Genomic DNA, 18,320 nt, shown 5'->3' on the forward strand with positions numbered 1-18,320 from the left:
TTATAAATCGCATGGTTATATATGCTTTTTACGATGTTGTATTAAAAAGTTTTTTCAAAAAATTGTGTTTATATTAATAAAAATTTAATAATATAAAATCATCCATTATTTTTAATATTTCATAGTGTCCTTATATTTATAATTTTTTTCTATATTGCTCCCTTTTCTGTCTCACGGGAATAAACTATTTAATTTCGATCCTCGCCCTCTATAATCATAAATACATACGTTTTTATAAAATGTATATAATTTAATATCTCTACATATATATGCATGATCAAAACATGATTATGAAGGAATATTAATAAGATGCATTTTTTAATAAAGCTAATAATTTGAAAAAAAAAAAAACGTGAATTATTGTGTTGAAAATTTTCTCTCATCTATTGATTGCATGCTATATAGGTAAGACGTATTTAACTTTTTGGTGTTTTTCTTCACCGAACAAACAAACTAATGTATACAAATAAATTTATGTATTTCAAACTTATTTTTGTATAAATTTTTCATTTTTATAATTTAAAAGAAATATATATATTCACAAAATCGAATGTGAAGACATGCACAAATATATCGATATAAGCCTTTTGGTTAATTACAGAGATGATAAATTTAAAGAATTTAGATTTCCATTTAGGAAATTTAACTGAGTCCAACAGATGTTTAAATCATGAAGAGAAATTAGGCGTGGTATTTGGAATGACGAACTTAGAAGAAGAAGTAAAGAAAGAAATATATTTTTGGGGTAAAATTGAAGGTATAGAAAATGACTATTATATAGCATACCATTTTAAGGATGATGATTTTTTTCCTAAAAAGGTATTTTATTATTGTAATGATGATTATAAATTTCATGATTTAATAAAAGGTAATGATAATTTGATTGAAAAACTTGAGAGAAAAATGCCATTTACCTTATTCAATGGTATACCTAATAGTTTTTATTCAAAGGGTTCGATATGTAAAAGGAAAGAAAATGATAATAATAATGATAAATATACTGATGAGACTGAAACAGACGATGAAAATAGCGAAAGTAAGAAAAGCGAAAACGAAAGTGACGAAGAAAATAACGACGAAAGTAATGGAGAAAGTGGTGAAGGAAGTGAGCAAAGTTGGAATGACAATAATTTAGTTAGCGATAGCCCAGAAAATGATAAACATGAATATAAAAATAAAGGCATAAATGATAATGATATAAATAACAGCAATAATAATCGAAACCATAAAAACAAAAGTGAAAGAAAAAATGATATAATAGAACTTGAAAGACTATCTTATGTCATAAGAAAAATAGACAACGAAACTTTTATCATTCCTCATGACTCTATTAAAATAACAAATAACATGGAAATGAAATTTTCCAATTTTTCAGGGCTAAATATTATTGATGCACTAAAATTAACATCATGGGTTCATTTTAGATATCCTAAAAACCTAACGTCGGATAAAATAAAAAATTACAATACTTTTTTTTTAAATAACTTTTTAGATACTATTAAATCAGATATCCCATCAAATGCGTGGAATATTAAAATTAATAAAGAATTAAATAAAATATCCATAATAAATTTTTTGTATCCTGGCTACACATTTTATCATACTCTCAATACACCTTTTTATGCTTCAATTTACATAGGAAATGGCTTGCCTAACCATGACCTACCTTTTTTATTACCATAACTAAAGCATACATCTTAAACAATTTTAATACCATTTTCACAATCACCGTTCAAAAAAAATAAAATATAAATAGGTTATCCTCTTTTTTATTACTACTTTACTAATCACCAGACAATTATGAGAAAAAATAGGATATGCCAAAAAATAATGAAATTTGTTTTTTCAAAAAAAAATGGTACACATCCATATAATATGAAAGAAATTTATTTCAATTGGGATAATTGTTTTTCCCATTTACCATCTCCGATTATGTATATATATTTAATAAAAAATTACGTATACTGCATAATACATTACCAAATTTAAGATCACCATAAAAAAATAAGAGCAACCTTTTTTGATGGTAACCAAAGAAATGACAGTTTTATTATTAAACTTGTCTTTCAAATTTCTATGTGTTGTTTGCTACTATTTCATTTCTATTTTTAGCTATTGTAACTTCTTCATACAAAAGTGAATTGTCGGAAAATTGTACAAATATTTTCGTATTATTTAAATAAAACCAAATAGTATATATTTTTTATCGTATGCAGAGTTTAATATATAACACGCATATTTTCGCGTTTTAAGTTAATTATGTTGTTATGGTTTTAAGACGAAAAATTTGCAATTTTAACTGTATGCATATGTATATATATATATATATATATAAGAATTATACATTTTACGACTTAAGATAAACTCTATTTTATGGAAAACAAAAATATTGTAAATATATATATATATATATCATTATAATCATTCCACAGAGTTTTAATAATTAAAAAGTAAACAAATAATTATGGTTAGGAAAAAAAAATAATATACATACAAGTATTTTCCATGCATTAACAATGGAAAAGCTAATTTAAATTAAATAGGATTTTTTTTAATGTTTAAAAACGAAATGAAGAAAACCCATCATAACATATTGTCCGTTAAAAATACACGCGCATTATTGGAAATAAAAATTTAAGCACAAATTGATCCATTTATACCAATATGAAATAAGATTAATTTATATTGTTATCCAAACATTTTTATATTTTTATTCCTTCACTAAATTATAATTTAACTATTTTTTTCGCCATTTTTAATAACGGAAAACCCTCAAAAAAAGAAGATATAAAAAAACAAATAAATTAATCAAATGATTGAATTAATGATATTGAGAGAGATATAAAAACAAATTTAATCAAAGGCATGCAATTATTTTAAATAAAATATTAACAGCATTTTAGCTAAATATTCACTTTATTACAAAAGATACATTTTTTTTTAATTACTAAGAATTTATTTGTACTATATATATGTACCAGTTTCAACATATAGTTTCATAATAGTTACAATCGAATTTATTATTATAGGTGTGTATAAAAAAGCAAACACTGCATGAAAAATATACACAGACGTGATATATATAATTGAGGCAATATAACTATTTTTTATTTTCCTTCCCTGCTTATTCTTCCAAATTATAATCATTAGAATGGTGATATGGAAGGCCAATCCGAAAAATAAAAACTTATTATACCTTCTCTTCTTGTATATATTTTTTATAAGTTTTACAAATTGTCAATTAATAAAACTCGATGGGCAAAAAATCAATACAAATTATATACTTTATGTTTTGAAGGGTTTATACATATATGGAAAAAATGACGTACCATATATTTTGTTAGGAGAGAAAAAAGATATGAACAGTGCAGGACCCCATGCTATATTTGAAAATGTAGGTATAAGTACAACTGAAATAAAAAATACTAAGTATTTCACATTTGGCAGAAAAAATAATTCTGATCATAATGATAATGCCAACGAAAAAAATGACGAGGATGGGGAAATGGAGAAGACAAACAATAATAATTCCACTTCTTATGAAGAAGAAGATGACGAAAGTGAAGAAAAAAGAAAAAAAAAAGGATTTAAACTAAACTTATACAAAGATAATCCATATGTTCAAAGAAAAACAGAACACTCAGATTTGGAGGATTGGGATTCAAATGATAATATATCTGATTTATTTTTAGAAATAATAATTATGAAAGAAAGCGATTTTAATAAATTATATTTACCCAAAGATAGTAATATGTGCTGCTATACTGAAATGACTGGAATCGATAATAATGACAAATACACATGTCCAGGAAAAGGATATTTAAAGAGATATTTAGGTGAATCCGAATTTCATTCATTAAAAGTACCAATTTATTTTATAAATGATAGAATAGAAGATGATAATACTTCGTCAGGAAATGAAGTAAATTATAATAAATTTCTAGAACTAATAAAAAATGAGCATATATATAATATAGACAAAACAGATATATATACAGTATTTTTATCAAATTGTGGAGATAGTAAAGTTTATGAATTAGACCTACATGGGAATATACACATATTGAACAAATACGGATATTTACCAGGAGATAAAATACCAAAGCTAAATTTATATGTTTCTCTTATGATTATATATTTTATATATTCAATGATATGGTCCTATTCATTAATAAAAAATAAAACAAATGTTATAAAAATTCAAGTATGGATATCAGTGTGTATATTTTTATATTTATTAGAAAATATGTTTTTATATTTATATTTTATGACATATAATGTTCAGGCTAAAATAAATAATAATTACCTATTTATGGCAGTTTTTTTCAGTGTTTTAAAAAATGTTTGCTCTTATTTATTAATATTATTAGGGTCATTAGGTTGGGGACTAGTTATACCAACATTAGATAGAAAAACATTTATTAAAATAAAAGTGTTATTTATTTTTTTTATAATATTTGATTTTATAAAACAATTCTTAGATGCCCATTTAGCAGAAGAACATGTGAATGCTGTATATTTCTTATGTTGTATTTTGCCTATGTCTATAATATACGCCATTATATATATATGGATATTTATATCATCAAGCAAAATTATTATACAATTAAATGAAGATAAACAATATGAAAAATTGAACATGTTCAAAAACTTTTTTAATGTTTTAATACTTGCACTTATATTCTCAATTATTTCTTTAATTATTGATTTATTTGTAATGTTGTTTCCAAGCGATCAATTATGGAACCTAAAATGTTACATAAGTGAAGGAGTTAACAGCTTCTTATTTCTAACTGTCTTGTCAGCTATGTGTATGCTATTTAAACCCTCAGAGAGACTTAAGAGAATTTCTCATTTCACAGAAATTGGGGATATGGATGAAATGGATGATTTCTCTCATTTTAAAAATTCAATTGAAGATATTTCATAGCTAATACCAAATCTTACATAATCAATATATACATATATATTTTTTGTGTATACTTTCTAAGCGGATATACACAACTGAAGGCTGTTATTATCGCAATACCGTAGATATATTCAGCCACAAAAATGGGTAAAAATTATATACTTTCTGGGAACCTTAAATCTGTATATATAGGAGTATCTTTTTTATTGCTCTGTTAAATAAAATGCATATATAGACAAGCATATAACGAAATAAAACATTGGCCTTGGTTACAATTTAATTATTCAAAGAAACCTATTAATTATATATAACCTTATCTATATAGCCATTCATATGGGAAGGAGCAAGCAGTAAAGGGCATGTAAGAAGGGGATGCTATATTTCCTATTTTGCAATTTATATTATTTTTATGATATTTTTAATATATAATTTTATAATTTCAGCATATTTCATCGTTTTCTTTTTTTGTTTTCTTTTCCTTTTTTATGTATAATTATTAATTTGTTTGGATAGTAAAATAAATGAAAATTTTTTATATAATCTATATACATGTATTTAATTTGTTATATATTTATTTTAAGCTCATTCGTAACTAGTTATCTCATACCTAACCAAATATATGTACAGAATCTATTAAGAGAAATATCACATATATGTTTTCAATTTGTACTTACATCAAATTAATGACCAGGTGGTGAAACACTCGTAATATGAGCATTAACTGTTTTAATAAATACAAACAAATATATTTCCATAATATAAAATGGGAATTTCCCCACTATATATTACATAAAATTAGCATGGCAAAAGCGATATATCTTCTTTGTAATTGTATCGTCATTAACTAATGAGTTTGCAATGGAGAGTTTAAAAATTTTCAATAATAAAATGTAAATTATTGTGTTGTTATACATAAGCATATAAATTAAATAATTTTTAAGTGTGTACATTTTAATATTTTTTTTTACTCTCCAAAATAAATTACTTAATCCAGTATAAGAATATTTTTTTTGGGAATATGTTGTATATTATCATTTGTTAATTTTACCCTTATTAAGTATAAACTATTATTGTTTCTCTTTATTTATTTTTTTCCCTTTTATTATTATATAAATATTTGTACATATGATATATATATAGCCTATTAAATTAATTTTTATTTTCTTTCAATTTTAACAGCATATGTTTTAACTATTCCGCCCAATGCGCATAATATCGTAGAAACTTCACCTATTTTTGCATGTATATATTTTCTTCATGTATTTATGTTTGACATTGCGCGATATATATGATGAACAAATGAAAATGAAATAGATATTCTTTTGATAACTTAAAAAAATATGCTAAATAATACATAATAATAATTAACTCAAGCTTGTAGTATTATATATACCTTAAATATGTAATTTTAATCTTAAAAAAAAAAAAAAAACTATTTGATTATATATCCTATTAACATCCATACTACTACGATGTAAATCTCGATAAAAAAAATTCTGTAAATAACATTTTGTAATTGTCTATACATAAATATAAATGAATATATATTAAGGGGGAATCATACATAAATTTTATAAAGGAAAGTATTTTCACCGAATAAAAACATAAAATCGAACTAATAATGTATTATGCATAAAATAATATTATCAATATTGTTAGTATTATGCATTTATTTTGTATTAGGGAAATGTATCAAACATCCCAGTATAAAGCTATTTATTAATACAACAACCTATAGTTGCAAATCAAATGATTTTAATTTAATAAAAAAGAAAAAAAGAGAGAACACAAAATGGAGTAATCTTATTAGCAGCAATTTGAACTCTTACAATAAAAAGGGTGAAGATGGAAAGTTAAACACACCAAATAAAGGTGAATGTGAGGATCAAGATAAAGTTGGATTGAGTTTAAAATTTCTGAAAGAAAACGAACAGAAGGTTATAGAAAATTTAAAAAAAAGAGGGATAGAAAAAAAACTAGAAGATATAAATGTGATGAAAAATTTAATTCATGAAAAAAACCAACTTGAAATAGTAAGAAATAATCTGAGAAATAAACGAAAAATATTATCAGATAAAGTTAAAGATTTAATGCTAAAAAACAAAAATATATTGATGGATGAAAATAGAAGAAACAATTCGACTAATAATAATGACAACGAATTTTATAATGCTAACAAAGATGGATGCGTAAATGAAAAAAATATCAACATAATAAAAAATGAAATTAGCAATATTAATGAAAACATAAATTTAAACGAAGCAAAAATGTTTGAACTTAAAAATAAAATTGAAGAACACTTTAATAGGCTACCAAACATTCTATTAAATAAAGTTCCAGAAGGAATTAATTCAAAAAGTAATAAAATTGTTAAAACATATAAAACAAAAAATATCAATATATGGGATGATAATGATGGTAATTTTTTAGACCCTCATGAAAATATCATAAAAAGGTATGATAATAATAATGATAATATATTTAAAAATATATCTAATAAAATAGGTTTTGGTTATAATATACTTGTAAATAATATAGCCAACTTAGAAAGAGCATTAATAAATTTTATGATAAATGTGCATACTAATAAATTTAATTACACATATGTAAAGGCACCTACAATTATAAGTAGATCGGCTTTAACAAATACTGGCCAATTACCAAAATTTGAAAACGATTTATTTAAAATTAATCAAGATTATAAAATTTTAAATGAAGAAGCTTTTCTAATTCCAACAAGTGAAGTATCTTTATTAAATTTATTTAAAAATTCACTAATAGAACATGAACATTTACCTATTAAATTAGTTAGCCATTCGCCTTGCTTTAGAATAGAAAAAAATTATACTTATGGTAAAACTTCGAAAGGTTTATTACGTGAGCATATTTTTGAAAAAGTAGAATTAATATCTATAACTGATAAAATAACATCCTTTTTACACTATAAAAATTTAATTAAACATTGTGAATATATATTAAAAAAATTAAAAATACCATATAGACTTGTTTTATTAAATTCTATTGAAACCCCATTTTCAGCTTCAATATGCTATGATATAGAAGCTTGGTTACCGAGTCAAAAAAGGTTTCTTGAAGTATCATCATGCTCTAATTGTTTAGATTTTCAGGCAAGAAAATTAAATTTAAAGTTTAAAAAAAATGACAAAAGTCTATTTTGCCATACTATTAATGGTTCAGGGTTGGCAGTAGGAAGAGTCTTAGCCATAATATTAGAACAATATCAAATAAAGAGAAGTTCAAAAAATGATAAAATCCGTTTAACTGTACCTAAAGTATTACGAAGATATATGAAGGAATCCATAATTGATTTATAGAATAGGAGTGAAAATTAAATAATAAATAATAACTACAATTAAAATATCGAATTCGTACATATTTAAAAAATAATGATATAAATGACAATAATAAAATGTGCATTAAACACACAGGTGTTGTGAATATATATATATTTTTTTCCAGGATGAAAATATTTAATTTTATATCCTTTATACTATCGTTTTTTTTCTTTCTTTTTTTTGATTTACTAATTTGTTTTTTTCAATAGCATTTTGTTAATAATTTTTTAACACATAAACTAAAAAAAAATAAATAAATATTATTTACACAATTTTTTTTAGCATAACATTAATCATTTTTTTAAGAGCGTTTCAATGCAATATTTTTTAAATTAGCATATGCAGTATTATTACGGTATAATACATATTGATAGTATTATAGTATACATTCATAAATATTACTTATTTTTCTAAAATATATAATTTTACATATTCTCTTTTTACATTCCAAATTAGTATATTAAGTTATTTGTTTAATGTTTTATGAATGAGATTAATTTTATATATGTATTTCCCTGTGCTACACAAGCTATATATTTGTATGTATATATCAAGGTATTTTACTTAATTTTTTTACTTTATTATTTTTCCTTCTTATTTCTTATAAAATATACACACATATTAATTTTCATAGAATTATAAATAATGAAATTTTAATTAATTCAAAATAGTTCAGTATTTTTTAGGGGTTTCAAAAAACACAACGGGAGATTTTTATAGCTAAACATGTAATACATAAATTGATTTATATATGCACCTTTGTGTGGGATTGAATATATTAACATTCTGGCTTCTTTGTTTTGCAAATGATGTAACATTATGATAAGATGATTAAGTTAGCAAGAAACAAATTCCTACAACTAGGGGTAGCACAATATAATAAAGGGTATAAAAAATATGATGTAAATTACAAGCACTTTTATAATGCGAAAAGAGTGTTTTCAAATAAACAACTCCAGAATTATAAACAGAAAAAGGGAAATAATAAAAATACAAATATAAAATTTTCATTAAATCCAAAAGAAGAAGACATTCGAGATATATATTTTAATAATAAAATAATTGAAAAAAAATATGCCGATATAAAAATAAAAGATAGTCATAACAAAATATTATTCGAATATTTACCAATTGAAGGAAGGACAAATAAAGTGCCAATAAATTTTAAAATAATTCATTCATTTTTTTTATTTACTTTATCAAGTGGAGTATTATTAATTCATATATTGCCCGAATTTGGGGTAGAAAATTATATAAGAGATATATTTACATTTGAAGTTTATAATTGTTCATGTTTTTTAGTATTAAATGGAGGGTTTAATTCATTATTACAATTAATTCAATATGCAATACCTCCTAATAGAAAGCATAAAGGTTTATATAATAGTTTACGTTTTATATCGTCCTTAATTCCATTATTTTTTGGGCTATTATCAGTTTCTTTGTGTGAGAATTTTCCAAAAGATAGTGTATTTTTGTTAATTTTATCTTATTCTACTTTATTATTAAATTATTATTTCTTACATATAAAATGTTTGGTACCTGTATGGTTATATAAACAATATAAAATTATTATATCAGTAGTAATGCTTAACTTGTTTTTAATGTTAATAAGTGAAGCACAATTATATAGAGGGAGAGGAATTTCAATAAACGTCGATAAATCTGAAGATAAACTTCCATTTTCATAACATTCCTAAAATAACACAAATGTAGTAAACAGGAAAAAATTGCTTATATTTAAAAAATAAAAAGTATTATAAGGATGGACCCCCAAAAAAATTCTATTAAATATTTAAAAGAAAAAGAAAGTGTAAATAAACGCAAATATGCATGTAATGTGTATGTTTTTTTACAATATGGTTAAAATGAGCAAACTATTACTAAAATCCCAATACAAAAATTATATATAAAATAGCATTAAAAAATTAAAGGAAAAAATGTTATTTATACTTCCATTCTTTTAAATAGTAATATCAGATATATTTCGAAAGATTTTTTAATGCCACATTCTTTTACTTCACATAAAATATTTTTTTTTTAATTTTAAATAAAATAACTTTGAAAAAACTACTTAAATAAATAAATAAATAAAAAAAATAAAAAATCACAAATATATAATAAACATGCATAATTATATATAATACAATACCATAGAAAATGCATAAGCATTATCTATTTGTTTGGAAAAATATTTATAATAAAAAAATATATAAAAATTTTATATAAAAATATATTGTGCTTGCAAACAAAATGATGCATCGAAGCATTTTTGATAAACTAAAAGAAGGCCCTCTCAAGGTAAAATTATAAAAAATAGTACTAATATGTATATTCATAAAGTTACATAATGATATAATAAAACTAGAGTTTTGTGATGTTATTCTTTTTCTTGGATAATATATATCAGTTACAATGGGCTTGTTGCTACATCCCACCTAGAATGTATCATAAATAATATATAAATAGATACATATACTATGACCCATTAAACTGAGGAGAAAATAATGTTATATATGCCTGAAACCACACTTGTGAATATTCCAGCATATTCATATCTCTACACTTTTTCATCATTTATACAAGTAGGTATCAATAATTGGATGCGGAAACTGGGCTAGCGCTATATGCAAAATTGTTGGGACTAATGCAAAAAATAATTATATACTTGATAATGAAGTAAAAATGTGGTGTAGAGATGAAAAAATAAATAATGAAAGCATAGTAAATATTATGAATAAAACACATGAAAATATAAAATATTTAAAAGGTATATCATTACCACATAATGTTGTTGCAAATTCAGATTTATCTTATGTTATAAATAATTCTGATTTGTTAATATTTACTACTCCATCACAATATTTAGAAGGCCTATTAAGTTTAATAAAAGAAAACAAATCAATTAAAATAGCAAAACATGTAAAAGCAATATCACTCACTAAAGGGTTTATATTCAAAAATGATAAAATAATTCTTTGTTCAAATTTAATTTCTAATGCCTTAGATATTCCATGTTGTGCCTTATCAGGTGCAAATATAGCTATGGTTAGTATAAATATTATAGTAATGGGAAAAATAAACTTTTATTTATATACTTATACGCATGTATATTTTTTGTAAAAAAAAATGATGAATAAATTTAACCAATACATACGCTTGGGGAATTGTTAGCTTTTAATATATACACTAAGAAAATTGATATTTCATTATGCATATCTTGTCTTTTGATAGGATATTGCTTTGGAGCGTTTTTCTGAAGCTACAATAGGAGGGAAAGATAAAGAAGGATTATTAATTTGGCAAAGAGTATTTGATATTCCTTATTTCAAAATTAACTGTGTTAACGAAAGTGTCGAAGTTGAAGTAAGAAGAAAAATATTATAATAATAAAATGTAATATATTCATTCCAATACATCCATGGGTTAAACACAATAAAATGTATATGTCTATGTAAATACATGTATATACATGCTTCCTTTCCCTTCTCTTGTGAACGTACAGTTATTTGGAGCCATAAAAAATGTCATAGTAATGGCTGTAGGTTTTTGTGACGGATTAGAAATTTGTACAAATTCTAAATCTGCAATTATCAGAATTGGAATTAATGAAACTATTTTATTTGGAAAAACATTTTTTGAAAAATTTAACGAAAATATAATTTTTGAAAGTTGTGGATTTGCAGATATTATAACATCCTTCTTAGCAGGAAGAAATGCCAGATGCGCTGCCGAATTTGTAAAAAGTAATCCCAAAAAATCATGGGAACAATTGGAAGTTGAACTATTGAATGGCCAAAAGTTACAGGTTATTATTATTTTTTGCATAAAAAATGTTAATATATGTGATTATAATACATCCTTTTTAAATAAAAGGAATTGATAAGTAATTTAAAATTGTATGCATGTAGTTCATTCTAAGAAATGTGAAACTACAAATATATGTGTATCAATTTATTTATTTTTCTCATTGCTTTATCGTACAGGGAATTATCACCTTAAAATATGCTTATGCTATGATTAAGAAGAAAGAATTAACCGAGAAATTCCCACTCATTACTATTCTTTATCAAATTTCTTTTGAAAATAAAGAGCCATCAGAATTAATAAAAGCATTTATGACGAGTACAATTTCGCCAATAAACTATTAAAAATACATGTATATACTACATGCATATATAATAGATCAATGTTCATATATCACCGAATATAAATACTTTTATTACACATAATTATATCTATAACTTTTCTCAATTATAAACACATCATTTTGTTAAGCATATGATATATAATATATTCTTTATAATAAATAATTATTCACAATTTTTATTTTATTTCTTTTTCCTGGGTTTTATTTTATATATTTTTATTATTTTTTTTTGTCTATTTTGGCGAATATAACAACTAATATATTATTCAAATAAAAAATGTCTTAATTCCAAAAAAAATATAAATATATTTTTTTTGTATATATATTTTTATTGTAATAAGAAAATAAGGAAATCATGTAAGTAAAAAATAGTGATATATTTTTTAGAAAGTATAAAGTTATAATATTTTTTTTAATAAATGAAAAGCAACATATACAAAAATAAATTAAATGTTTACAGACACAAATGAAGGCACTATTATGAAATAAGCAAAATAACAAATTTATTTATGCAGCATTCTAATTTAATCATTATCTTATATTGACCTATATATCTTCGGAAAATTGTTGCGTAATTATTATACGCGCATGTGTATGCATATAGGGCTTGATATGTATAGATCCAAATATTTATCTTCCTTTAAAATATATAATAATAATGCTTTGAACCCTTATTATAATTTGGGATGGCGTTATTAAATTTTATTATGCTTCTCTTATGTTTTTTTTTTTTTTTTTTTGTCTTTTTCTTTTTTCTTTTTTGTTAAGTTATTTTGATTAATAGAAGTATTATAATCTACATTTGTTTTTATTGTTTGTAATTTAGAACCAATTTGTCTCATCACAGCAAATTTATTTGTCTTTCCATTTTCTATAATAGGTATTTTAATTCGTACTCTTCCTTCTACTAGCCAATCTCTAGGGTAACATTTATTTTGTTCTATAACACATGGAATATTTAATTCTTTGCATGCTAATGATATTTCATGAACAGATGGATCTGGCACACAAAAATTTATATTTATTTTTCTGCCTTCTTTTATTTTTTTTTTTTTATTTAAATAATTAGGATATATTACATTCCATCTTGATATATCATTACTATCATCATTTATATATACAGACTCTATTCTGTTCATTTTTTTTTTTTACAACTTGAATGTGCTTTGTATATGTAACTAATATGCATGCATATAGTTTTCTATGCATATAAAAAATGGCCTCTTTTAATTCTGCATAAAATGCCTAAATATATTTTCTGATAATTCATATATATATTATTTTAAACTTATATAATTCATACATCGCGAGAGTAACACATTTTACTGCTATGAACTCCGGCATATAACATTATGAATATGAAATAAGAAATTTCAAGAATTTTTTTTTTAATATAACGTGATATTCTCTTCAAATTCAAAAACATGACATATAAAAAAAATTATAGCAAAAATAAAATTGCTTACCCTTAAATATAAATTATGCTTAGGATTAAAGAAGTATAGCAAAAAATGTACACTTCGTGCAATTATAATATTTATATTTATTTTTTTATAATTGATTCATTGGAACAATAAAGAAACTTCACAGACAATACAATTTATGCGATTTTTTCTTTTCATAATTCCATAAATAGTTTCTAGTTGTTATATATACATATCCTCATATGCATGTTAAGTAGTTAAATTTTCGTGGGCTTTATAATTTCCCTTAATTTTGTAAAAAAATATATTATATTATTTTTTATATATAAAAACAAAAAAAATGAAAAACTTTATTTTTTTAACTTAAAACGTTTCTATTGTGCGTGTTTATGTATGTATATATTTTTTTTACTACATATGCACAAAATATATACTTACATACGCTTCAAAAATATTTTAATAACTAAACTTTAAAGTTATATAAAAAAAAATAAAAAACTGCTAGTGATAATAAAATACAGAGAAAAAAAATATTTTTTTTAAGCGCTAATAGTATTAAAGAGTAAAGCATTGAGAACTAATTAAAATATAAAGATATGTTTCAAAATATGTGGAAGTTTAGTTTTCTAAATTATGAATACAACTTTTCTTAAATAACTTAGAGGTTTGCTTGCACTATTGTAAATTTGAAAGCCATTTTACACATCTTTAAAAATTATAGCAATAATAATAATATAGAAACAAAATATATAACTAGAAAATCTAAAAATATGTATATATAATATATACTATTATATAAATTAAAGTATCATCATTGAAAAGTGATAAATATTTTGATATTAAAATTTTTTTTAATTAATTATTCATTATTTATTTTTTTTTAGTCAATGCTTTAATCATTAAATTCAAATACGACTAACGCCATCACTCAAACATATAAAATCTATTTACTTATATATAATGTGCCTATTTGAGAAAAATTTTAAATACATCATATATGTGTAATATATATATTTATTTTTTGAGTGCTGCTACTTTATCAAAAATTTATATTAACATGATTTAAATAACTATATAGTGATTAAAATTATTACTTTTATATTTGAACTTGTTTAAATAAATTAATACTATTTTGAAGATTTGGAAATTTAAATAAAATTAAAACATTTTTGTTCAGCAAATTTGTATACAAAATATAGAAAATCAAATTTCAATTATAAAGCATATGGAGGAAAATGTTATTGAATATCAAGTTAACAAGACATGAAAGTAAAAGCACATATTAAAGTAAAAAAAAATATGTATAATAATATATTATTTTCTCATAAAATCCCTATAATGAATATGGTTCATACTATAATCATTATAAAATAATAAACATATAATTATAGATATAGAGAATGTTATATATGTATGTATATTAATAAAATGTTCAAGAAATGCGCCATATTTTTAATATTATCCATAGTTAGTATATTTTTAGTACTATATGAGCGAGGAATATATAGATATGGCGTTTTAAATTATAATTTTCCAAACCAAGGTAACGGAACTAATACCAATTATCAAAATGGAAACTATGGTAATAATAATGATGAAAACGTGATAGCAGATAATAAAATAGATGGTGAAATATCATGCTCTATTCCTGGTAAAACTTGCGAAATTAATTTGGGGATTATACATAATGGAGACCTTTATGATTATAATGATGATATAAATAAAAATGAAACACGGTTTAATATAATTAAAAACATATTTACAAATATGTTTCAATATTTTTTATATGAAATAAATCACAGCAATATAATATATAATAATAAAGAGGTAGATGGTATTTCATTGTTTATTGAATTTTTTGAAAATTCGAAAATGTTTATATCAGTATTTAGTAAATCGGGTTACCGCATATTATATGCCTATGGAATAACATTAATATCTTTACTAAAAATTTTATTTTTATGGTTTATAATTCTTGAGCCATATTTAAAATGGGCATATTTTAAATTAAAAACGTATTATCTATCCTTAGACACAACTACAAAAAAATATATAATAACTTTAGTATTTTCTTTTATAGTATTTTTATATCTTATATATGCAGGAGTTATAAAATACACATTAAATAAAATTACAAAAATTTATAAATATTTGTTAAAAAAATTATTCAAATTAAATAATATTTTGTTCCGCATATTTCCATATATTATAAGCATATTACTATATTTAATATTAATAAAAACAATACAAATCAAGTTTATTCACTTTTTTATTTATTCAATATTTTTCCCCTTACCATCATTATATTCGATTGTTATTATTGGAAAATATGTTTATTTACCAAATATAAATAAATGTTTTATAGATTCTATATCTGAAAAATATATTATAGAAAGTGATGAAAACTCTAACAAATCGAATATGTTGAAAGATAGTGAATCAACAGAAAAAATTCTTATGAAATCAGAAAAAAATAATCCAGGATTGAATTATAGAAAGGGAGGGAACAGAATGGGAAATGAAATATGTGATAACCGTCAACTTCATGATAATAAAGCTATGCTAGCAGATAAGACAGAAAAAGAATTAAAATATATTGGCGAAAATGATAAAATTGATAATGATAAACAAAAAGATGAAAAAAAGAAAAACGAAAAAACATTTTTTCCTTTTAGTTTTGAAAATTTCAAGTTAGGTTTAAAAAAAAAAAAAAAAGATTCATTGCAAACTGAAAGCAAGGAAAGTATACAAAACTGCTTAGTAAATCAAACAGAAAATCGTAGATATTCAGACTCCTCTCAAGATATTGATGATAAAGATAAAATGCATTATGATGTTTTAATTTTATTAGAATATTGGTTATTTATTAATATTTTGAAATTTTTAAGTTACTTCTTTTTTTTCAAAAGATTTAATAAAGGATCATCTATCTTTGAATATTTTGTTTTATTTACAATATGTGTTAATGTTAGTGAAAAAATGCACGAATTCGTGTTTTTAAAAAGTTACAAATCATCTATATTAGTTCGAGCATTGAAAAATACTATAATTAGTATATTAGATGTAATTTTATATTCCTTATTTAATGTTAGACTAAATAGTGAAAACGACCAAAGCAAGAAAAAAAGTAATGATATGGGATATATTGAAAGAAGTAATATATTAATGAAAGTAGTAAACATAGTAAAAGATAAATTAAAATTAAATGAATCAGTGAAATTAGGTATTACTTTTGTCAAATCTATTATTAAAGAAAATGTTGCAGAAAATATTAAATTACCAATTTATATTAAAATATTGGTTAATATAATCATTTATATGCCGCAATTAATATTATTAATTTTTCCATCATTTATTCTTAAAATATATTTTTTATATTTCTTTTTAATTTTCCCAATATTGGGGTCTCTTAAATGCTTAGAAGACAAAAAAAATATTCATAATAAAATATATTTTATATGCTACTTTTTCTTTTATAATATTGCTTCAATTACAGTAAACCATGCAGTTTTCAAAAGTTTACCTTTTTATAATTTATACAAAATTTTAATTACTATTTCAGTTCAAAGCATTCTTAAATATATTTTTAACATTCTTGAAATGAAGAACTGACATACTTTTTTTTTTAATACTTGTGGGCAAATGAATATCATTCCATTTTATTCGCTTTTTTATTTTTTATATCCTATTTTGTTATTTTATTTACTTTATTTTTTTTGTTGCTTGGGGTGTTATTTATCCCAATTATATTTGTACAAAATTAAATAAAATTTACACTAAATTTAAAATAATATTTATATCACCATTTATTTGTTAATTTTGTTTATAAACTAATATAATGGGGAGTTACAAAAAAAATAATTCGTCATGCGTGTTCACTATACATGTGATGCTTTATAATTTCCTTCATAGTTAAAAAAAATAACAATTTTTAAAAAAGTAATAAATAAATAAATAAATAAATAAATAAATAAATAAATAAATAAATAAATAAATAAATAAATAAATAAATAAATAAATAAATAAATAAATAAATAAATAAATAAATAAATAAATAAATAAATAAATAAATAAATAAATAAATAAATAAATAAATAAATATAACACCATAATATCTTTAATTAAAAATAATCTTTTCAATTTAAAGAAGCATATAATTCTAACTTAGTCTAACAGTGTCGATTTTAATTTTTTTAATCCATAACTTTTACAACATTAGCATGTTAATAGTGTACACTTTTCCCATAAATGGAAAAAAACGATTGTATAAACTATTCTATTTGTTAAATTCCTCTCAGTTATTTTTTACATTTGGTGTGTTTTGAATATGTCTATATTTATAGATATTTTATGTGGATTTTCGTGCACAAGCTTATGCAAAAATGTATAAATAAATAAGATTAGGAAAAAAATATGGATACGCATATAAAAGAATTTTTATTTACTCAATATGTAAAGAATAATAGATGCGCCATACACAC

General features: G+C 22.2%; 7 protein-coding genes across 7 annotated transcripts; 6 read left to right on the forward strand and 1 right to left on the reverse strand.

The window, feature by feature from the left end:
• Nucleotides 1–603: 603 nt before the first annotated feature.
• Nucleotides 604–1,683, forward strand: PBANKA_1431500 (radial spoke head protein 9, putative; the record flags this gene model as incomplete). Its single annotated transcript, XM_034567666.1, has 1 exon — nt 604–1,683. The coding sequence occupies one exon, from the start codon at nt 604–606 to the stop codon at nt 1,681–1,683; it is 1,080 nt and encodes a 359-aa protein (XP_034424140.1).
• A 1,468-nt stretch (nt 1,684–3,151) lies between these two features.
• Nucleotides 3,152–4,930, forward strand: PBANKA_1431600 (serpentine receptor, putative; the record flags this gene model as incomplete). The annotated part of the gene is made up of 1 exon (XM_034567667.1): nt 3,152–4,930. The coding sequence occupies one exon, from the start codon at nt 3,152–3,154 to the stop codon at nt 4,928–4,930; it is 1,779 nt and encodes a 592-aa protein (XP_034424141.1).
• A 1,607-nt stretch (nt 4,931–6,537) lies between these two features.
• Nucleotides 6,538–8,244, forward strand: PBANKA_1431700 (serine--tRNA ligase, putative; the record flags this gene model as incomplete). Its single annotated transcript, XM_034567668.1, has 1 exon — nt 6,538–8,244. The coding sequence occupies one exon, from the start codon at nt 6,538–6,540 to the stop codon at nt 8,242–8,244; it is 1,707 nt and encodes a 568-aa protein (XP_034424142.1).
• An 848-nt stretch (nt 8,245–9,092) lies between these two features.
• Nucleotides 9,093–9,956, forward strand: PBANKA_1431800 (conserved protein, unknown function; the record flags this gene model as incomplete). The annotated part of the gene is made up of 1 exon (XM_034567669.1): nt 9,093–9,956. The coding sequence occupies one exon, from the start codon at nt 9,093–9,095 to the stop codon at nt 9,954–9,956; it is 864 nt and encodes a 287-aa protein (XP_034424143.1).
• Nucleotides 9,957–10,518: 562 nt separating this feature from the next.
• PBANKA_1431900 (glycerol-3-phosphate dehydrogenase [NAD(+)], putative) lies at nt 10,519–12,416 on the forward strand (the record flags this gene model as incomplete). The annotated part of the gene is made up of 5 exons (XM_034567670.1): nt 10,519–10,566; nt 10,855–11,313; nt 11,500–11,631; nt 11,771–12,073; nt 12,252–12,416. The coding sequence occupies 5 exons, from the start codon at nt 10,519–10,521 to the stop codon at nt 12,414–12,416; spliced, it is 1,107 nt and encodes a 368-aa protein (XP_034424144.1).
• A 715-nt stretch (nt 12,417–13,131) lies between these two features.
• On the reverse strand, nt 13,132–13,554 carry PBANKA_1432000 (signal recognition particle subunit SRP19, putative; the record flags this gene model as incomplete). The annotated part of the gene is made up of 1 exon (XM_034567671.1): nt 13,132–13,554. One exon carries the CDS (start codon nt 13,552–13,554, stop codon nt 13,132–13,134), a length of 423 nt encoding a protein of 140 aa, XP_034424145.1.
• A 1,698-nt stretch (nt 13,555–15,252) lies between these two features.
• Nucleotides 15,253–17,451, forward strand: PBANKA_1432100 (conserved Plasmodium protein, unknown function; the record flags this gene model as incomplete). The annotated part of the gene is made up of 1 exon (XM_034567672.1): nt 15,253–17,451. The coding sequence occupies one exon, from the start codon at nt 15,253–15,255 to the stop codon at nt 17,449–17,451; it is 2,199 nt and encodes a 732-aa protein (XP_034424146.1).
• Nucleotides 17,452–18,320: the final 869 nt, after the last annotated feature.

This window comes from Plasmodium berghei (assembly GCF_900002375.2).
Source record: "Plasmodium berghei ANKA genome assembly, chromosome: 14".
Classification (NCBI taxonomy): Eukaryota; Apicomplexa; class Aconoidasida; order Haemosporida; family Plasmodiidae; genus Plasmodium; species Plasmodium berghei.